This window comes from Protopterus annectens, chromosome 2.part2, assembly GCF_019279795.1.
Source record: "Protopterus annectens isolate FY-2018-M chromosome 2.part2, PAN1.0, whole genome shotgun sequence".
Classification (NCBI taxonomy): domain Eukaryota; kingdom Metazoa; phylum Chordata; order Ceratodontiformes; family Protopteridae; genus Protopterus; species Protopterus annectens.
This window is the reverse complement of record NC_056730.1, coordinates 25089956-25113676: the sequence shown is the minus strand read 5'-3', so window position 1 is coordinate 25113676 and position 23721 is coordinate 25089956. Positions and strand designations below refer to the sequence as shown.

Here is a 23721-nt window from a genome sequence, read left to right as displayed (position 1 = left end):
TGGCCTCAAGCTAAACGCCAAAAAGTGTATAGTCATCCCCTTTGGCAAAAACAAAGTGCCCACAAATTACCACATAGGTGGTAATCCATTAAGTACAGAAGAAGTAATTAGGGACCTGGGGACCCAAGTTGATAGCAATCTCTCATTTGACAACCACGTGGCCAAAGTGGTTATAAAAACATTTTATATAGCCCACCTAATCATGAAGGGATTTACATCTAGATCAGAGGAGGTCATTGTGCCTCTTTACTCATCCCTCATCAGGCCCATAATTGAGTACAATGCCCCTTTTGGGATGTACCTTACCAGACAACTGCAGCAACTGGAAAGACCCCAAAAGTACCTCACCAAGAGGATCAAAGGGCTCAAACAGATGCCATATGCTGCCCGGTTAAAGAAACTCCAGCTCTACTCAGTGGCATACCGCCTGCTCAGAGGCGATCTGTGCCTGACGTATAAAGCAATGTCCAACCCGGAATTAATGGACATGCTGCACCTCAGAAAATCCAAATCCCATCAAGCCACGCGCTCGAGAGACTTGAACCTCAGCACTGAAATAAATAGGACATGCTGGAGGGACAGATTCATAACCCAGAGGCTCCCTTCACTCTGGAATAAAATCCCAGTCCAGGTTAGGCAGAGTCCCTCATTGACTCTCTTCAAGAGGAATCTTGATGAGTGGATGGGAGATCATAGGTTTACCCCGGGTATCACTTCTGTGTCACTGTTAGACAGAGGCACAGTATACTAACCTCGAAAAAGGGCATAGCAAAATAAATTTAAAATGGGTGGCGAAAGCCAAACACACTCTGGCTAGGCTTATAAATGCCCTAGGGCAGATAGCCTAGTACGAACCTATGAACCTATGTGTTTCACTGAAATACATTCCAGATTAGCTGGCTTTCCCAACTGCTTTTGCTCAAAGTGTGTTACATCAGTTTAGCAGGTGGAGGGTGGGGGGGTGCACAGTGATTTCTAGAATAGTGATGTTTCCTTCCAGTATTGGATTCACCAATTCACTTCCCAGTTAGGGTGCCTTTTGTTTTCACATGTTACCGTGGGTTTTAATTGCCTTTTCTGTCTTCCTGTCAAATCCAAAAAGATGTGAAGGAAAATGCCTTTTCTGATGAGTATATGTGTGTGTGTGTGTGTGTGTGTGTGTGTGTGTGTGTGTGTGTGTGTGTGTGAGAGAGAGAGAGAGTCCGACAGAGAGATAGAGAGAGACATTTTGTGTGTGGGTGTGTGCTTTTGCAGCTTGTGATAAACCTGGCATTCAGGGCACTCTGAGTGTCTGCATACAAAAAGTGGTGATGTCATTGATTTTTAACTGTGGATACATACAATATTGCAACCTCATCTAGTCTAACACCAGCTGTACTAAGCAGTGTACACAAAAAGGTGCTGCAGCTTATATTAAGGGCTGGGGACAGTGTGGTCATTAGTATTTTATTCTTATAATCAGCCTTCTGAGGTGCACACACAATGTTGCTATAGCTTGTGATTGGGCGGTGGACTGTGTGGTCAGTATTTCTTTGACCCCTCCCTAAATCTCTGAAGTGTGCATAGAAGGTCACTAACACTTTTCTAGGGGCAGTGTACAACTAGATGCAACAAATTAATAAAGAAAAAACAGTGTGATTATCATTATTTTCACTTTCCTTTCAGTCGAACATCAGACACATGTATGGCTGGTTATTTTTGGGGTGGGGTGGGGTTAAGGAAACATTCTGTTATGTATGTATTACAGCAACAACTGAAACTGCTGTACTGTATTCTGTGTGTCCTTTCAGTTTCATCCCAATGTAGCATCAGAATGATACACCCAAGATGGCTGTCTTTTGGGGATAGGGGTGAGGAAGTATGCTGTAGATATGCTTAATAGCAGCCTCTTGAAGTATATGACTATGTGCCTTTACCATGGATCCCTTTTGCCCGGGGTGCCATTTCACCTCTAAGGCCGGACAGGTTTGCCACATCATAGTTCATATGATCATAAGTAGCTACTAGGCTGTTGGCCGTGAGGCCCTTACAAGCCTAGCCAAGAATTTATCCCATGTTCCAACAAGTCAGGATGTGATGCCCCTGTCCAGCAAGGACACAGGTGGAATCCCAGGGGTGTGTTTTCTGTTCCCCATCCAGTTGTCCAGGTTGCACTTAAAAAGGGTTAAAGAGGTACTCTGCTTGACATGGAGAGTGAGTCTATTCCACAGAAGGAGGAGTCTCTGGGGCACAAGTCTGTCCCGCCATTAAGTCCTATTGATGTCACAAACCAGGTTGTGGTCACAAGTGCGGGTTACTCAAGTGGAGCTTGACTTGGGGATATGCAGCAGTCACATCAAGGCGGGGTCTGAGATTGCTTTGCATGCCAGAAACAGGTCAGATCTGAGGAGTCTGTATGTGACTGAGTAGAAAGACAGGGCTTTTAGCCTATCTGTATAGGGTAGATGTTTGAGGTCCTGGATTCTCCTGGTGAGGAACCTCTGTGGTCTCTCCAGCTGCTGCATGTGCTTTGCGATGTTACAGTGCCAACAGGACCATTGTACTCAATAATGGGTCTTATAAGGGAAGACTACAGGGATGTTATGACTACCTTGTCCCTGGATGAGATAGCGTTACTAATGAGGTGGGCCATGTAGAAAGCTTTCCATACAATGGAGGCAGTATGGTGGTCAAAAATCAGTTTGCTGTCAACCTGGGTGCCCAAGTCCCTCATGACTGATTATGTGCTTAGGACCATGTTATTAATGTGATAATTTGTGGGGACATCACTCTCCCCAAAGGGGATGATGATGCATTTTCTGGCATTTAGTTTGAGCCCATGTTTCTGACACCAGTCATTTGTTTGGTTGAGAGACTCTTGGAGAATGTCCACATCACTAGGGGAAATGATGACAGCACTCAGCTTGCAGTCATCTGCAAACTTGGTCAGCCATAGCCCACTGGATTTGGCCTGCACCTCAAAAAAATTATATCCCAAACAACAGAGGCTCCAAGACCGATCCCTGGGGTACACCGCTTGTAATGGGTCTACTGCTTGAGGTGGCTTCCCCTATCTTGAATAGGTGGGTTCTATCAGTGAGCAAGTTTATTACCAACCTGGTAACATATGGATTGATGCCTAGTTGAGAGATTTATCTATTATGCCTGAGTGGGGAATAGTATTAAAAGCTTTGGCCAGGTCAGGGTAGATGGTGTACACCATCTTCCCCTCGTCCATGGCTTTGGTGACTGTCTCAAAGAAGTTGACCAAATTTCACAGGCATGACCTCCCCTTGATGAAACCAAACTGTGTGGGATCAAGTGTTTAGAGGTTGCCAATGTCCTTGTTAATGAGGTCCATGATAATCCATTCCATGGCTTTGTAGATCAGGCTAGTTAGGCTGATGGTTCTATAATTTCCTGGATCAGTGGATGCTCCACCTTTCTGCAAAGGGATGACAGTGACGGTCTTCCACTCAGCTGGTACTCAGGCTTTGGTTAAATAGGGTGCATAATGGTGCTGCAAGTTTCTGCCTGAGTTCATGTAGGGTGCAGTCTGGGATGTTATCAGGTCCCAAGGAGGCTGCATTTTTTGCCTTTGAGAGGGCAGTGATACCTTGATCTCTAGAGATATAATGGGAGGGGTCAGGTGCTGGGAATGTTCTTATTTACTGATGGGGGGGACAGAGGGTAAAGTCTTCACTGAACCTGGCTGGCAGCAGGTTGGCCATATCTACAGCATTTGTGTATGTGGTGTCCTTGACCACCAGTTCTGAGCAGATCTGAGTGCTTCCTTTGAGACTGCGGACATATGTGAAGAAGGGATTATGATGTTTTTAGTAGATGTGGCCAGTTTGGACTTTAAGTTTTCTTTGGATTGTTTCACTGGTGCTCTTATTTGCTTGTTCAGGCTAAGGAGAGATTGCTTCCAATTAGGCACCTACTCCTTGGTCCTGGACAGCAATTTTTTTTCCTTTTATTATAGAGTTTATTTATTGCAGATGTCCACCAGACAGGTTTACTCTTCCTTGAGGAGGAGGATTTTGTCCTGTCCGGTATTCCTGATTCCATGCAGCTGCATAAATGGTCATATAGTACTTTGGTGTAGGTTTGGACATATGTGCCAGTTGTAATGGAGGGGGAAAGGGGGCTGTGAAGCTGTTTATACCTTACCTCAGGAGGTTGTAATCAACTTTGGAGAAGTTTTTTTGTTTGACCCTAGCTGGGGTGGGGTGGGGGGAGATGGTTTAATAAGGGATGAGTTTTAAACTTATTCACGTGATTATTTTTGCCCATTTTGCTGTACCCAGATTATTTGTTAAGATTTCTGCATTGCCGCCTACTTTGTGGTGTTTTCCAGCTAGCTAAACTTGATATCTGTATTAGAAACTGTATTTAGAACACATCTAGAGCCTGTTTACTGCATTTCCTGTGTTGCACTTAAAATCGTTTTTTTCTTAAAACTTGCATGTTACCTGTCTCTGGCCTTGCACTCAAGTGTGGGGTCATTTATTGCACTGTTCTAACTTGTTGCTACTTGTGTATCTCTGCTATCTTTAAACAAAACAAAAAAAACAAAAAAATCTTGTTTTTTCCCACTTTCTGAAATTTAAAAAAAAGTTTAGTTACAGATTTGCTGTTCTGAACTGTTTGTAAGTTTCTTGGAGGCCATTGCTTGCTTGGACTAAAGGGAAGTCTCTGTGTTCATCAGTGGCAGTGGTAAACACTGAACAGCCTGCCTGCCCCGTGGGAGTGGTTACTGCCTAGAAACAGTAGTTTTATTGGCCATTTTGGGTCAATTCAAAACTCCTTGATCCCCCTCTCTTAAAACCCAATTGCCTCGTGGTTTTGGCATCTTTTCAGACTTGTTGGCTGTTGGTGAAGCACCCACCAAGAGGAGAAAATGCTGAGAGAAGAAAGGAGCCACTTTTGAGATTTTAAGTATTTTTCTTCAGATTATTTGTTAAGATTTCTGCATTGCCACCTACTTTGTGGCGTTTTCCAGCTACCTAAACTTGATATCTGTATTAGAAACTGTATTTAGAACACATCTAGAGCCTGTTTACTGCATTTCTTGTGTTGCACTTATTTTAAAATCGTTTTTTTCTTAAAACTTGCATTTTACCTGTCTCTGGCCTAGCACTCAAGTGTGGGGTCATTTATTGCACTGTTCTAACTTGTTGCTGCTTGTGTATCTCTGCTATCTTTAAAAAAAAAAAAAAAAAAAAAAAAAAAAATGCTTTTTTCCCACTTTCTGAAATTAAAAAAAAAGTTCAGTTACAGATTTGCTGTTCGGAACTGTTTGTAAGTTTCTTGGAGGCCATTGCTTGCTTGGGCTAAAGGGAAGTCTCTGTGTTCATCAGTGGCAGTGGTAAACACTGAACAGTCTGCCTGCCCCTGTGGGAGTGGTTACTGCCTAGAAACTGTAGTTTTATTGGCCATTTTGGGTCAATTCCAAACTCCTTGATCCCGCTCTCTTAAAACCATCTTTTGTGCGGTTTTGCGCATAGCGCAGCATCGGGCAGCGCCGCTTAATCAGGTTTAAACTATTCCCAGCTCCACAAAGTCTGCTCTTCACTTTTTCCTGTAGAACTGTTCCAAATCTCAAAGTAAGCACTCTATTTTCCTTCTAAAACCCAGCAGTAGCTAGGATAAGTGTCTTATAAGTAAGCACTAATAAACTAAAGCACTACACCCTCTTATACTCCCTTGAAGTACTTGGCTCCCTATTGGTCCTTTTTGATCAAGTCAAAAAGTAATTCCTTATACTATTCTGGCATGTCCAAAAGTCAGTTTCAGGTTTACTCTCCAGTCCAGCTGGTGAATATGGGAATCTTGAGGTAATGTTACTACTGCCTTATGTACACAGACCACCCTCTCCTCTTCCCAACAAGCTCAAATATATGTGAGAGATGCAACTATATAGCCAAACTGGAGGCTGAGCTCTCTCAACATAGTACTGGCACGGTCAGACTGGAGGAGAAGGTAATCACACACACCACAAATCCAGTCTCACATAGACCTATCGCAACAGCAAACCAAACACATAAACACACAAAAACATACTCGGAGGCTCTAAATAAAAATCTGCCCAAGCAACAGAGACCCCCAAAGCTGACATCCAAGCAACCGCTACCCCACAACAATACCCACGTATCACATAGTTCACAAAGTCAGTGTGCCACACAGTCACAGCCCTTAAGGCTAAACAGCACACCTAATATACTTGTAATAGGTGACTCTATCGTCAGACACACTGACGTCCCTCTCACCAGGCTGAACAAGGAGAAGGTCACTGTAAGCTGCCTGTCAGGTGCCAGGATTTGCCACATAACACAAGCACTCAGGTCACTCCAAAGCAAGTACAAATATGACTCCGTCATTGTCCATGCTGGTGTGAATGACCTGAGATGTACCTCCCTGGATTACATGAAAAGAGACATAGAGGAGCTCTCTGATCATGTGGCCCAGGCCGGTATGACCCTGACCTTGAGTAGCATCTTACCCTCACCAAGAATGATACCACAGTATAAAGACAAAATGATCAATTTCAACAATTGGCTAAAGTATTGGTGTCACTCAAAGGGGATCCAGTGTCTGTCAGCCTGGGATGACATGCTTGACAAGCCACGTTGCTTCGCTAGGGATGGCTTGCACCTGTCACCCCTGGGTTTTCGAATATTGGCCAAGGCTTTTGCCACCCCCATAGTGCCTTTTTTAGGCAAGGCTCAAAAGACAAACCCACCTCCTTAGACAACGCAAGGAAAAAGAAACTAAGGGTAATGCTGCTCAACGCCAGAAGTCTAAACCTCAATATGCATGCACTCGAGGCTCTCATCAGTATGGAGAATATCGATATCTGTGCAGTAATAGAAACCTGGTTCAAGGCTCCCAAGAGCACCCCAGCACTACCAAGCTATACCTTATACCATGCTTTTCGGCCCCAAAACTCAGACCGAACCACAAGAGGAGGGGAAGTATCCATATTCATCAAAGATACCCATACCTCCAGGCTAGTGGTACTGCACGAAGCATCTGAGACCATCCATGTGCAACTAACAGTGGGCAAAACTGCCTTCCAGTTTGTAGCCTGCTACAGACCACCCTCCCAAACTCAGGAACCCCACTCGGCTTTTCTGAAGACACTGGAGAATATGAAGTTCTCTCCAAACACCATTATATTGGGTGACTTTAACTACCCAAACATAGACTGGGAGCACTACTCAAGCCCCAACACCCTAGCCCAATGGTTCCTAGAATCTATAAACTCAAATGCTATGGAACAACTGGTCACCACTCCCACAAGAGGGGAAAACATATTGGACCTGATCATCACCAACATGGGGACTCTATGTTCCATACCAGAGGTATACCCCTCATTGGTAAGATCTGACCATAAATTAATCACTATGGACATCCATATCCCGTCCCCACCCCCAGCAAAGGAAACCACGGTCAAAAACTTCTCAAAAGCAAACTTCCCACTTCTCAAAACCGAGGTGGAATCCTTCAAAGCCCCATGGCCAGTGGAAAATACGGCCCAAACTGCAGAATCCTTTACAAACGCATTCTATGGATACCTACAGGAATGCATGGATCGTGCTATCCCAAATAAAACCAAGACACACTCATCCAAGGGCAGGAGACCTGTCTGGTGGACCCCAGCCATAAATAAGCTGTACAACAGAAGGAGGAAGCTACTACATGATAGAGCAAAATCCCTGAAAGGGAAGGCAACTCTGATCAGTACTAGCAAGAAACTACGATCCCTCATAAAATCATCTAAGGCTAGCTTTGAAAGAAACATTGCACAAGACGCTAAAGATAATCACAAGGCCTTCTTTAGTTATGTCAGAAACCTGGGTGGAAACTCCCAGATATGCTCTGAGTTAGCGCAAAATGACAAAAAATACACTGAACCGACAGACATTGCCAACATCCTGGCAGACAGGTTCAGTGCAAACTTCTCCCCCCCTTCCCCCCCAAATGAGCAAATGACTATCCCAACAGAGTGTAGCCTCCCTGACATCACAGATGCACAGGTGAGAGCTGCCCTCTCCAAAGCAAAAAACACAGCATCAATGGGACTGGACGGTGTCCCGGGCTGTGTTTTACATGAGCTCCAAGAAGAACTGAACCCTCACTTAAAATCACTATTCAGTCTCAGGCTTACAACAGGATATGTACCCAAAGAATGGTGTACAGCAACAGTGGTCCCACTCCATAAAGATGGTGCCACAACAGACCCCGGAAACTATCGCCCTATAAGCCTAACTAGCCTGGTCTGCAAAGCTATGGAGCGTATCATCATGGAACTCATAAACAAAGACATTGGGAACCTCCAAACACTGGATTCTACCCAATTCAGCTTTGTTAAGGGCAGATCTTGCCTCTTGAACCTGGTCAATTTCTTTGAAACCGTCACCAAGTCCATAGACGAAGGGAAGGTAGTCCACACAGCCTACCTTGACCTTGCAAAAGCCTTCGACACAATACCCCACTCTGGCATCATAAATAAGCTCACCAACTTAAATATGAACCCGTATGTCACAAGATGGGTTACAAACTGGCTTAGGGATAGAACCCACATGGTCAGAATTGCAGGTGCCATGTCAGACTCTAAACCAGTTACAAGTGGCGTCCCACAAGGCTCAGTCCTGGGACATCTCTTGTTCGGCATATATTTCTCTGAGGTACAGGCTAACACAGGAGGACTATGGCTGACAAAGTTTGCAGATGACTGCAAACTGGGGGCTATAATCGACTCGCCGGCTGACACAAGCATCCTCCAAAAAGGTCTCAAAGAGACGGATAACTGGTGCCAGAGCCATGGCCTAAAGGTAAATGCCAAAAAGTGCATAGTCATCCCCTTTGGGAAAAACAAAGTGCCCACAAATTACCACATAGGTGGTCTTCCATTAAGTATGGAAGAAGTAATTAGGGATTTGGGGACCCAAGTATATTGCAATCTCTCCTTTGACAATCACATTGCCAAAGTGGTTAGAAAGATATTCTATATAGCCCACCTTATCATGAAGGGGTTCACATCTAGATCAAGAGAGGTCATTGTGCCCCTCTACTCATCACTCATCAGGCCCATAATTGAATACAATGTCCCATTTGGGATGTGCCTTACCCGACACCTGCTGCAACTGGAAAGACCCCAAAAGTACCTCACCAAGAGGATCAAGGGACTCAAACAGATGCCCTACGCAGTCATGCTAAAGAAACTCCAGCTCTACTCAGATGCTTACCGCCTACTCAGGTACGACCTGTGCCTGACGTATAAAGCCATGTCCAACCCAGAATTAATGGACATGCTCCACCTCAAGAAATCCAAATCCATCAGAGCTACACGCTCCAGTGACTTAAACCTCAGCACAGAAATAAATTGAACATGCTGGAGGGACAGATTAATATCCCAGAGACTCCCCTCACTCTGGAACAAAATCCCAATCCATGTTAGACAGAGCCCTTCAAAGACCCTCTTCAAGAAGAATCTTGACGTTTGGATGGGCGATCGTAAATTCACCCCTGGGATCTCTTCTGTACCACTGCTAGACAGAGGCATGGTAAACTAACCTTAAATGGGCTATCTTCTGTGACCTACTATACAGAGGCACAGTCAACTAATCTAAAAAGGGTGGCGAAAGCCAAACACATTCTGGCTAGGCTTGTAAATGCCCTAGGGCAGATAGCCTAGTATGAACCTATGAACCAGTAGAATATTCTATACTAAGCTTTGCATTGCTGTCTGGTGTAGTTTGCACTTGCCTGCTACTAATTTCCTTAGTGACTAGCTGATGCACTCAGATCTTGTATCCTTAGTTTAGTTAAACTAACATGCCGCCACCTGTTTTAGCTTTCCATCCTTTAGGAGCTGTGTCTTGAATGTGCTTAATATGGATAATTGTAGTTTGAAAAACACTGTGCAGCAGTAATCCCTTCTTGACAAAAGTAACTGGAGACACTGGTGACACTCAAACATAGTAATGCAATGTTACCTTTGTATACTGTTTGTAATTGTTCAGGATTAGTGTTACCCCTCCACCGTGGTACTTTTCTGCTGTGTTTTTCAGTTCATGGGTATGTTAACAGGGAACAGCAGCTGGTGTTTTTGGATTTTTATTGGAGGAGTTAGATTTAAGTACATTTCAGTAAATGACAGTTTTATACCTAAATAACATGCTCAGTGTTGGCAGCATTACTGGGGTTATAGGAGAGTAACTCTGTTTTAGATTTTAGTACACAAAATGTTTCCTGAATGGACATCTTAACAAATGTAGTTGTAATTGTGAACAAATTAAAATGGACTGATTTAATGCATTATTATTCTGTTTTTTTTTTGTTTTTTTTTTTAAGATAATGGTGGTCAGACTTTGGAAGGTGGAAATAACTGGCCATTAAGAGGAAGGAAGGTCACACTGTGGGAGGGAGGAGTAAGAGGAGTTGGATTCGTCACAAGCCCTTTGCTGAAGAATAAACAGGTCATTAACCGAGAGCTGATTCACATCTCTGATTGGCTGCCTACTCTTGTGAACATTGCAGGAGGAAGTACAAATGGTACTAAGCCCTTGGATGGCTTTGATGTGTGGAAAACAATCAGGTAACTTAAATTAATGCTCAAAATTTAAATATAAACATCTGGTAACTCTGTTTTCACTACTCCTCAGAGCCAAGATATTTAATCTTCTACATTTTTATACAGAACTTTATAATAATACCAACCTTATGTGGAGATAATGTGGACTTAGTGTTGGATTATGGGATTCATGAGCCTGAAGCTAAAAATTATGAAGGCCTTGACGGCTATACAGGATTGTCAGGTCAAAGTGGGAGTGGCAGCAGCAGGGCCTATTGTAGACCTTGGGCGCCAGAGCTGCAGCTCCTTATTGTGGCCTTGTTTAGATATGGCACAGTAAAGTAAAGATGCGTAGAGGAATAGATGTTTTACTTATGTTAGATATACATATATCCATATACAATACGTATGAGACATATTCATCATCCACTCCCTTTTTCCCATTTTTTTCTACGTGAAGTCAAGGTGTCGTGAGCTGTGACCGTCTCTCAGTTCAGTGCCACTCTCCTACCTTCTAAAGCAGTCATGCTTGCTGTCACAGGTCTTCTCTCACACAATCCAGTCATCTCATTTCTGGACACTATTACTTCCTCTTACCTTCTGTCCTAAATCTTCTTAGCCAGATTTTCTTCTGCTTTTCTACACATGAGCCCAAACTTCTGTAATCTATTCTTTTTGACTTTCTCTCCAATTGGAGCTACTTTGCCTTCTGCAATGATGTCCTCATTTCTTCATCTGACTATATTGTACATCCTACTACCAGTTTCAGGTACTTCATATCCATCACCTCTAGCTTCTTCAACTGCTGTGCCTTTACTGCCCAAGTTTCTGTACTATACTGTAGTGATGGTCACACCACTGTTTTGTGCACCTTACTTTTTAGCTTCTTTAGCATTCAGTTGACTGCAACCCCTCTGACTCTAGCTTTGACCCTCTCATTTAGATTTCCCTTCTCCTAAACCAGCCCTTCCAGTTACTTGCAGCTGTTAACCTCTTACACTTTTTCCCTTCTATCTTAATTCTCAGTTTATTCTGATTTCCCCTAATTGCTACCATTACAGCTGTATTATCTGTACTCAATTTCATCCCATGTGCGTTCAGTTTTGCTTTCTGTTCCTGTCCTTTGCTGAAGCTTTTGCTCACAGTCTGCCTGTAATGCCACATCATCTGCATACTGCAACTGTGTTGATTTGTCCCCTCCAGCCTGTTTGCTAATGTAGCCCATCACCAATATGAATAGCACTGGGGTCAGAGCTGAACCATGATGCATATCCACTCCCACTGTGAGCCCCCCTGGGAGTCCAGTCACTGCTCATACTTGAGTTATTGGGCCTTTTGAACATAGACTGCACTAATTCTACCACTGTTTCTGGGACTTTGAATTACTGCAGGAATGCCCAAATCAACTTTCCTGGGACTTGTAATATGCTTTCTCCAAGTCTAGGAATTCCCAGTTGGACTCCTTCCTCATCTCTAGTTTCTTCTCAAATATCTGTATCACTGTAAAAATTGGATCGGTTGTGCTGCATCCTGATCTGAGCCCTACCTGCTCATCTCCCATCTTACTTTCTACTACTCTGCATATTCATTTATCAATCACCCTCTCCAGAACTTTCATGCATTGTGACAGGAGTTTAATACCTCTGTACTGGCCAGAGTTGTAAATTGAAAAATTATATACTGCCTTCTGTTGGTTTCTTGCTGTTACTTGCATTTACATGCATGCATAACACAGTATATTTAACCATTTATTGTGACCAAATAGTCTTATTACTGTATTGTACTAAGTACCATACATGCACTGAGACAAACTGCTTCAGTTAATATGCATTTTCATCCCATGCATATGTAATATGCATTTACTACTACATTTTCCTTTTGGATCTACACGCATTCAACACAGATGCTGTCAGCTCTCTATGGCAGATTCCCAAAGCTTGTTTATACACACATATTTATACCAGAAGTCTGATATTTTTTCTCAGCCTGATGTATTACAATCTTCCTTTGTATAACACTTTTCTTTGTTCTTCTAATTTATGATTTGTCCTTGATTCTTTTTCAAGTTCTGTGGTCCAAAGAAACTCAGTTATGAAACGTGGTGTTCCAGCACTATCTGAAACTTGATGTTCCAACTTTATCTTACTTGATGTTACATCTCTTTACTTCGTTTATGTCCTTCCAGCTGCCATCTTACAGACTTTGTTTCTCAATACTCCTTTACATGGATGCCAGTATCTAATTAAGCTATGCCAGCACACTTACTACTTTCTATTTTTCGGTATTTTATGTGGAAGGTTAGGCAATGAGCTGGCAACTCGACACCGTAAAAGCTCCACTGCCAATCATGAGCAGACAGGTGATCGCTGTGGCGACCCCTAACTGGGAAAAAGCCGAAAGAAGAAGAATACTATTTCTAAATTAACCCTTTATATTTCATATCACTCTTGCAGCTTTTTATTCAAGCTAATAATCATGCTAGCAACAGTTTTAAAAAGACAGTGAATACTATTATTCTTTTAGTTCTCCCTTATTTTGTTTTTTTGAGGAATGGACTAAACCTTAGTTAAAGAAAAGACTGCATTTGGTTCATTAGCATTATCATTTACAGCATTTACCACTTTGCTCATATTTACAGTCTTAACTTGTTGACTTATTGCAACTCGTTGTAACCTGCAGCATATAAAAATTCCAAGCTGTCATTATTTTTATGACCCCTAAAGCTATCAACACAGGATGTATCAACCAATTTAACAATTTGGTCCCAGATGATGACCATCTTGTGAATATGTCCCACCAATTATGGGCAGTGTCAGCTTCTGTTTTTGTTTTTTACTATTAACACTGGGTTATTTGAAACCCCACATACAAACTGTGGTGCCACTTAAACATTTTGAAATTTAAAGGCAATCTACTAGTTTTTATACCAGGCTCTTTTAAATCTGCATTTGGTATCTTTAAATCTTGGAAATGTAATATTGAAGTGTGATATTGTCGTCCTATCATAGTATAAGTGGATAGTATTTTTACCATTTGATCTGTATGAAGTACTGGCCTGTTACCCAAAATGGTAAGTATTTCAACTCATGGTCCTTTTTGTATTACTGTGTTGTTTATACAAATAAACAGAGTATTGGTAGAAATCGTACCCTTTTTTCCCCTGTTGAGTTTATTCTTATTTTTGTGTTGTTTACACACTGTGACATTTTTGCATGATGTCTTCTCTTGTCAGAACTGTTACATTTTTGAGGTCATGTACAGCATCTAATAGAGATAGTGCTGTTTATTGAAATGTTTGTCAGTCTTTGATTCTTTCTGTACTTTTATGTATGCCGGACCTTGTTCAGCTAACCACGCTATTGTATTTGTGTTAAATGTTATCCTCCCAAACATACATGCTGTATGCTTTTTACAACTGAAATTGTCTTGTGTTTTATTTTGTGGAGCATTTTCCCATCCAAGTTTTATTCGTGAAATATTGTTGAATGCTGCATGCCTTGTCTCACAGCTGCATTTTTATCTGTAGTCCTTGAAGCTTGTTCCAGACACTGAACATTCAGCTTGTCTCAAGCTGTACCAGAATATATGTATGCTAGCAAACAGAAATACATGTATTTAACTGTTATTTTCACATATATTACAGCAACAAATGTGTAACTAGCAAATAGATGTGCACATGCATTTATACATTTTTAAACATATCTATCACTGTATACATTCCCTCTGTTTTATTTTAAATACAAAATTGTCTTTATTAGTATGTACTTTTTAGTCAAGTTATATTGCTATTAACTAGAAACACATTCAGAAACAAAACCTTTAGTTTTTTTTTGATACAGCAAGTTAACACAGTTTTATATTGTCAACACAATGATGAGAACCATTACTATTAGAGATGCATGTATCTGAATATGACTCTATACAGTGATGTTCTATACAGTAATTTATTGACAATACTTGAGGATTTTATTGCAAAGACATTGTAGTCTTGTTTTTTTGAAAAAAATCATGTTACAAATGTCAAGCTTTGACTTGTTACTCTATTTACGTAGAGAAATTATTTACTATATACTGTACAGAATACACTTCCTTGTACAGATTGTTTTTGCATTTGTACATATAATCAGTGGAGTTTACAGACTTATTTTTGGTATTACCACTTTGCACTTTTATTTGAGTCCCTTTTGCAGTACTGTTTACACAGTTGGTGTAAAATTGGAAGCATGCCTTTCCCCCTGTAGTATACATCATTTTATTGCAGTATTGTTTATTTGCTTTATGCTGTGAGAATTGCATGTATGATTGTCCTTTGGCTGTTATCTAGACTGTGACACTTTGGTCTTACATTATTTTTTTGGTCATTTTCAAAAACAGAAAATATTTTTATAAAGCTTTTGCTGTTGCCTATACTGTCAAAGTTGTAGTAGGAATCGCTTTTACCCATTTTGAAAAGATGTTTACTGTTACTAGTAGCTATTTGTACCCTCCCTTATTTTGTAAAGGGACCTGCATAATTTAACTGCATACTATAGCCCATGTACTGACTGTACTCATAATATTTAATTGCAAACAGATTAATGACATGTAAAAAAACGTAAGCCATTTGGCCTGGTGTTTCCTTGACCTTATAAATTTCAGTACCAGTAACATTTTATGTTATGCAACATTCCTTGTAACTACCCATTCCAGCCTGGAAAGATTTGAGTTCACATACTTTTTTTTTTTTTTTGCACATTTCAAACGCTTAACCCATAACTCCTTCAGCACTTATTTGTACCTTCAGTCATTCGTTAATATACTTGCAACTTGATATTAGAATGCAGTTGTAATAAACATTAACTTGCCTAACTATGCATAGTATTGTTTTTGAATACTGGTTTACTGGAGTCTTTGCTATTTTTGATGCCATTATACAATTACAAAATATTGTGAGAAACAAAAGAGATATTGGCTTAACTAACACATGCTTAAAACAAATATATTTACACAATTTACATTTGCTGTTGTCTGCGTATTGCTGCACTTTAGGTGAAAAGAAAATACACGCATGTCAGTCTTGTGACGTCATATCTTTACTGCGTTTAACTACTCTCATTTGATTTTTATACCCTAAAACTGTTTTGTTATTTGAAATAGTTTTAAAATCACTATTTAAGTGCCTTGCTTTAACTGAATAAAAGTTTGTGCTGTGTACGCTTAACCATTTTCTAAAGGTAGAATACTATGTTGTAAATAATTTTCTATCAGCGTAGTTAACTGCTGTTGCTTTAACTCTTTACTAACTAATTATATTTGTCAGTATTCTGTTCTGCTGACTTTAAAGCTCTTATGCTCTTCTGAAAAAGTGTTTGCATATGTTGTCTGAACTTTTTGAACACTGTATCTTAGAAGTTTATTAAATCTTTTTGTCCGTTCACCATGAACCTCATCCCTGTTTTTATCTGTTTTGTAATGTGCAGTGGTTTTATGCCACTTTTGTCTAGCAAGATGTACAGAAGATTCTGTAAATAACTGACTCGACTGATATTATAACTCTGAAATTAACATTTTACATGTGGTAACAGGACATAATGCATCTGGTTGTTTACCATTACTTTTATGACATTGCACACAGAAAGCAGTTTCATATGACTTGCACAATAAGTGTTTACTGTCATACCAGTGATGTTGCTGTATAAAGCATTGACATCAACTTTACCTGGTAAAGTACTACATGTGCTACTGTTTTGTTTATACCAATCTTTAAATCCTGACCATACATGTGCTGGACTAGAATTACTGTCTACCTGAAAGGTAGTGGTACACTTTACACTTATTTTGTTTATGGCATCCGTGCTGTAGAATGAGAAGCAAAAAGAGAATTACCAGTTTCTGTGTGGAAGGTGGCCAAATCTTCCATCAAGAAAACGTAGAAAAGTCCCTTGTTGATTCTCCCAAAAGGTGGTCAAAAACAGCTGGCAGATTCAGCTGTGTGAATGTACAGGACCTGTGGAACTTGCAGAGATGCACTGTTCTGCTACTGGATACTGTGCATAAGAAGGAGGCAAACTTTTGCACTGCAACTGGATGTACTAACTGAATAAAATGAAAAAGAAGCTGTAGTTGTGAAAATAAGAAACCATTCAGCCCGTCAACTGTGGCTCGCCATTGAAAATTATATATGTGTCTTCTGTTGGTTTCTTGCTGTTACTTGCATTTACATGCATGCATACCACAGTATATTTAACTATTTATTGTGACCAACTAGTCTTATTACTGTATTGTACTAAGTACAATAAATACACTGAGACAAACTGCTTCAGTTAGTATGCATTTACTATTATTACATTTTCTTTTTGGCTCTACAAACATTCAACACAGATGCTGTCAGCTCTCTATGGCAGATTCCCAAAGCTTGTTTATACACACATATTTATACCAAAAAGTCTGATATTTTTTCTCAGTCTGATGTATTACAATCTTCCTTTCTATAACACTTTTCTTTGTTCTTCTAATTTATGATTTTTCCTTGATTCTTTTTCAAGTTCTGTGGTCCAGGGAAACTGTTATCTGAAATGTGGTGTTCCAGCACTATCTGAAACTTGATGTTCCAACTTTATCTTACTTGATGTTGCATCTCTTTACTTCATTGATGTCCTTCCAATTGCCATCTGCACAGTTTATTTTTACAGACCTTGTTTCTCAATAACATACTCCTTTACAAGGATGCCAATATCTAATTAAGCTATGCCAACACACTTAGCACTTTCTATTTTTCAGCATTTTATACTATTTTTAAATTAACCCTTTATATTTAATATCACTCTTGCAGCTTTTTATTCAAGCTAATCATGCTATCAACAGTTTTGAAAAGACAGTGAATACTATTATTCTTTCATAAATTTCACCATTGTTCTTGTATATTGACACTAGTGTGTTTGATCTCCATTCATCAGGGATACACCTTTCTCCTCATACTGCAATGAGCACCCTTAGAAGCTATTTCTTCCCTATAGCACCCAACATCTTTTTCCCTATCACACCCAACATCTTAATTGTATCTGCTCTGACCTCATCTGAGTATGCTGATTTCCTTGATTTCATTTTCCTTAGCACTGTTCTTACTTCTTCTAGGTTGGGCCCCTCGTTTTCTCACATCATAGGCTGTGCCTAGGGCAGTACAGCTTCCATGTTTTTTTTTCCTTCATTCAGAAGCTGCTGGAAGTACTCCTTCCATCTGCCTTTGATTTCCTGTGGACTGGAGTGCAGGTTGTTGCAAATATCCCTTATGAAGGGCATCTGACTATCTTCATTTTCTTTCTTTCTTTGCTTTGCAACCTGATAGAGTTTCTTTGTACCATTTACTGAGTCACTTTCCAGAAGCTGACAGAGTACCTCTGATGCCTTTTACTTTGGCATTACAGCTCCTCTCTTAACCTCTTTGTTAGCAAACCAATATTCTTTCTCAGCCTGGTCCATCTTTTCTATCTCTCACTTTTTCCTACATGTCTTTCTTTTGATGACTTTCAGGACTTCTGTATTTTCCACCAGCTGTCCTTATGTATATTGCTTCCCTACCTGCCTCAGACACATATCTCTTTGATAGTCCTCACACATGTTTTTTTGATTTGCTGCCATTCTTCTTCAGCTCCACCTGTTTGCCCTTCTTCTTGAGATGCGGGAGCCCTGAGTAATTCATTGAACTCTTATGCTTTCTCTTGCAAGCATCTTCCAGGTCTTCAGCCTAGTCTCTGTTGACCTGAAAGCCTTCTCTGGCCACAGATAATTGTGGCAATCAGTGGTTTATCCTGTGGGCCAACTGTTTCACTGGGGATGATTCTGCAATCTCTGATTCTACTCCAGTGCTCTTTCCTTACTATGAGTAGGTTTACCTGAGCTTGCATGTTGGCCACTCTTGTATGTTATCTTGTAGCTGTCTTTCTTGCTGAACCATGAGTTGGCCACCATCAAGCCATTTGCTAGACAGACGTCTAGAATGGCCTGTTCTTTATGAACCCAGGCAGGTATCAGAACATGTTCTGTCTGTCCCAGTATATGTATTCAGCTCACCATTTATTATCAACAACAATGCATGTTGTCATGCTTTATCTAGTAGGTCCTGCAAATGCTGTCTAAATTCAATCTTTTCCTCAGTATCACAGCCCTGCTGTGGGAATAGGCTGTGATTATGAATAGTGCCATTTCCTTTCACTGGAGTTTTAATGCTACAATTATGTCAGTAATTCTGAAGACATCCCTCATTGTCTTCTGAAGCATCTTTCTCACCACAGTTCCCACGCAATTTCTAGTTTGTCTTCCTCCTCAATAGTAAACTCTGGATTCCAAGCCAAGGGGCTTTGATGTACTGCTCTTCCATCTTGACTGTTGGATACACAGGATGTCTAGACTCCTCCTTGTCATTTCATCCACTTCCAAGCTGCATTCTGTCAGTGAAGCTACATTTATTGTAGCAATTTTTAGTTCCTATTTGCCAGGTTGATTGTTTTTACATCCATCCTTTTCTCAACAAAGCTATTCCAGGTAACCCAAGCTGGGAAACTGGATACTAACTTGCCAATAGCTTATTGACCCAGAGCTGCTGGGCTTTGTGGTTTGAATACAGTGGCTAATAGGGGCACATACACCCCTCCCACTGTTTGCATGGGTCACTGGCATTGATTGGAGTGGGCTGGGTTCTCAACCACTTATCACTGACAAATACTCATGCCCATTTTTGGCAACATTAGTCAACATGACTGAATCACCTAGAGCCAATTAATACACCATTGATTGGCTCACTGTGACATGGCACACAATCTGTGATCTGTTTTGTCCTATCTAGAGGATAGTGAGAACAACTCTTCCCCCTATAGGGTACAATCTAGAGTCTGTGCCGCTGCCCACAACTCCATTCTTGGGTGAGTTTGTGGTGGAAACACCCAACATTTTTGATAAGAGGGAGGACCCCCACAGAGACACATGGAAAACAGGCAAACAGATCAGGAGTGTACCTTTCTACCTTGTGTATGGGAGGTGAAGACTCTAACCATTACGCCAACTGGTTACATTCCATACAATACAATTTAAATTTCTCACCCCCAACAAAAAACAGCATACCTAATTAACTCCTAACTTCAGATGTGAGATGGCACCATTATCGCAAATTCTCATTCCAGACCAATTCTAAGGAACATGAACAGTAACCAGTAAGTAACATTTTAATTTAACAAATATTTAGGCATATTAAAGCTACGTACTTTCTGTCTCTGGCCATGGATAAAACAGTTTAACATGTGTTGCCAAACTTGCAGACCCACATGCTGCAGTTAACATGAACATTTATCCTTTCTAAGACTTCATTAGCCATCAAACATCCATCTATATTGTATGATAATATAATCTGTGCAATTTCCTATTTTCTCCTGCATTTTAAAAGTATATGTTTTCCTGATGCCCCTGTAGAATAACTTTCCGCATCACATGCAGATGTAACTGAAATTACTCTATTGATTTACAATCTAAGCAACGTGAATATATTCACGCCTCCTATTATTTTGTGTTCCTCATCTCAAAGACATATGCAGCTACACATCCCCAATATATAATCTTTATAGTAATATTTTGTAGCAAGTAGTCCCAAAGTGTATTTGCATTACTGTTGTAAGCAATGACATATACTAAACCTAACATATTACTACCTCCCTTGCAGTGTATAACATCTATTAATCTCCAGTATTTCAAACCTGATTATATAGTGTAATTCACCTCAGTTACAATCAACTAGCCTCTAACGTTTGGACTTGAATACAACATTTTAACAAGTTTGTCATATGGAAATAATTTCAACAGATCTTTATGAATAGCAATAATTAAGGAGCAGGATAAAATAGTTATGAAATAATAGCGCACACAATAATATTAATGCAGTGTAGAGCAGCATGAATACACTCAAGGTTAAGCATCTTTCTGATGTAAGACAGGTGCATAACAAAGTTTGGCTAAACACCTTTCAGCTCTCTTAAGCTCTAGTCTAATTCTAGAGCATAAACAGCAGTCACTGCAAAAAGTGATGAGAAGCTAAAATAACTTTTTGAGCTTTAAAACACTTTGAACAGACTTACTTTTTTGGGGGTATGAGAGTCCAGAGTGTATTACAGCTTTTCAAGCAGTTACAGGATGAAAGATGCTCTTCATTTCCCTTTGCGTTTTGTGATGCAACACTGTTTTACAGCTTTCAAAACTGTAAAATAATTTGTGCTCCCTACAGTTTATTTATTTATTTTTGTTTTCTTTCTGTCGTAGTATATTGGAACAGTTGATGTTGCATTTGTAAAATATTATTAGCAGCTGACCAGACAGACACCGTACTACTGTAGCCATTAATATTTATTTGTATTAGTACAAATTCTTGCCAAACAGTTAATACTGTCAGAGTTATTTCAATTCTATTGTAACACGGCTAGACACAAAGTAAAGACTGATGTACACTCAGTCCAAAGATGTCATTAAAGAGTGAAAAATATTGTCCAGTTTATATACTGTTTTAGATGTCAAACAATGTTTTTTAATGTCCTTGTGACTTGTTCTTCTGGTTTCAGTTTGTGTCATGAAAATGTCCATTAGTTATTTCTAGCCTGGACAGTTTCTGTTGAAATGACAAATAATAATGTTCATCATGCATACAGCTGCAGTCATAACAGATGGGTTCTCCTGCCGTCAGGCGGGTCCTTGGTCGGCCGAATTCCAAAGTCTAGGTCCGGCGTCGGTTGTCGTCGCTTCTTCCCTGACGTCAGAGCGACAGGGGTATAAAGGAACCAGCCGACGCCATTTTATTCAGTCTTTCTTGCCACGCGGTGCCCGAAGCAGAAGCAGTTCACAAGTGCCGGTCGGCCAGCTCCTGAAATTACGAAAATTTTGAGACCGAAGTCTTCTTGAAAGCTAAGTACCCCGTTGGGGAAACTTTTCTTGCCACAGACCGATGTCAGACAAAGTTAATAATTGTATTTCATGTGGGAAGCAAATACCGCATAAGGATTTCCATTCCCTCTGTATACCTTGTTTAGGCCCAGACCACGATGTCTCGGTCTGCCGCTTTTGTGCTACATTCAACAAACGCACCATTAAGCGTCGGGCGGAGTTCGCCCAGCATTATTTTGGAAAAGCATTTAACTATATTATGTCGTCGGATACCCCGACTCCAGTTTTGTCTAAAAAATGCAAAGATAAGGACACGACACCACGCCAAAGCCGACTCCACGTGGTCCGGTTCTCAGCGAGGTGCCTACACAGCCCCTGACTACCGACGACACTTCATTGGCTGTGTCTCCTGTGCCCGAGGTCGCAGGCTCCTCGGCCCACACCCCGATTACATGTACCGAAGCCACTCTTGGCTTTGAACCTCAAAATGTGGACAGGTCTACCTCCACTCAAGGTGTCTTCAGACCTTCCTCTTCTTTTTCCATCAAGGCTTTCACTAAGTATAAAGCAGCCATGCATTCTAAGAGACAAGCTACACAGGACCCATCTCCAGGCCCCATGCCTAAAAAACAGATGCTTAAAATGGCTGAGGATTTAATTACTCTTATCAGGGGTTCTCAACCCCCACCGGACAAAGGCCCAGAGTGGAGGAAGAATCCCCTCCTCTGATCAGGGCTCCATTATTTCAGAGCACTCTGATGATCAGGAACATTCTTACTCCCCTTTTGAAGACTCTGATGCAGAGGAGTCCATTCCTTCTGTATCCCCCCAGAGGATTACTCATTTGGGGAAACTTTGCATACCTTAAGGGAACACTTCCACAGGGAAGGCCAAGATTATTCAGATTCCAAGAAAAGGCTTAGGGAATTTCTCTTGCTACCTCAGCACAGGCCTCTGGCTATACCTCCTGTCTTGGACATCCTAGATGATGTTTACTCGGAGGCCTGCCTTAACATGGATTCTCTGCCTCCAGCCCCAGTCAAACCTGACAGGTACTACAGGGTTCCTGACTCACACCAATTTCTATACAAAAGCCATGCTGCTGACCCAGAAACCATCTCACAGGGCCCCAAGGGAATTAAGGCCTCCACTGCTAAAAATCCATTACCTTCCGAGAGAGATTCCAGATCCTTAGAAAGGTGGGGGAAAAAGGTATATACCTCGGCTACCTTAACCATGAAGGCCTTAAACTGTCAGTTCCATATGCTAAAATACCAACAGTTTTTGTTATCACAATTGAAAAGTAAAATGTCACAACCTGAACAACCAGACTTGAAGGAGTTGCAGGATTTGATGCATAGTGCAGAACAAGTGGGTAAGCATACCTTACAATGTGGTTTTGATGCTCTAGAGGCCTCATGTAGAGCTGCTGTTACAGGATCAGTCGTACGTAGACATGCCTGGCTCAAGGAACAAACCTTGCCTGATCATGTCAAAGCTAAATTACTAGATGCCCCTCTACAAAAGGATGTATTATTTGGTGCTAATGCTGAGGAGGTATTAAGGAAAATGGAGGAAAAGGCTAAATCAATGCAAACTGTGAAAGATTTTCTACAGGTACAACCCCACGTTTCAGTAGAAATTGGCCTTCCAAAATTGGTCCTTTCCAGCCACGCACAGACCCCAAAGAGGTAGATACAGGCGCCCGAGGGGGAGAGGACGATCCCAAGGATCGCTTAGAGGCAGACAATGGCAAGCTCCTACACAAAGAGGTGGTGAGGATAACTCGCAATCTTTCAGAAAGCAAGCCCAATGACTTTCCCCTTTGCATGCCAAGCAAGACTCAAATGGCAGCCCCCTTAGGAGGAAAACTGGCATTATTTTCAAAAAATTGGCATATTGTCACAAAAGACAAATGGATCCTGGACATTATAAACAGAGGCTACAGATTCCATTTTCACACCCTTCCAAAAATGAGAGGCATGCCAAACCTGCCACACAATCAAAGGGCAGAGGCACAAAGGCAAATTACAGATCTCATAGACATGAAAGCTATTCAAGAGGTACCTACGCACGAACAAGGTCAAGGTTTTTATTCCAGACTATTCCTGGTACCAAGGAAGGGAAAAGATTGGAGACCTATTTTGGACGTATCCATCCTAAATACATTTCTGCTCGTACTAAAATTCAAGATGCTCACTCTACAGCAGCTTCTTCCCATGCTGGGCAAGGAGTCTTGGCTGGTAACATTGGACCTCAAGGAG

At 41.0% G+C, this 23721-nt stretch overlaps 1 protein-coding gene across 1 annotated transcript in view; it reads left to right on the top strand.

Moving 5' to 3' along the window:
* The window catches only part of ARSB (arylsulfatase B), a 1447444-nt gene that overhangs the window by 858868 nt on the left and 564855 nt on the right, over nt 1-23721 (top strand). Inside the window, exon 5 of the mRNA XM_044063707.1 lies at nt 10342-10585. Coding sequence (XP_043919642.1) covers nt 10342-10585 — 244 coding nt within the window. The remainder of the gene's footprint in view (nt 1-10341; nt 10586-23721) is intronic.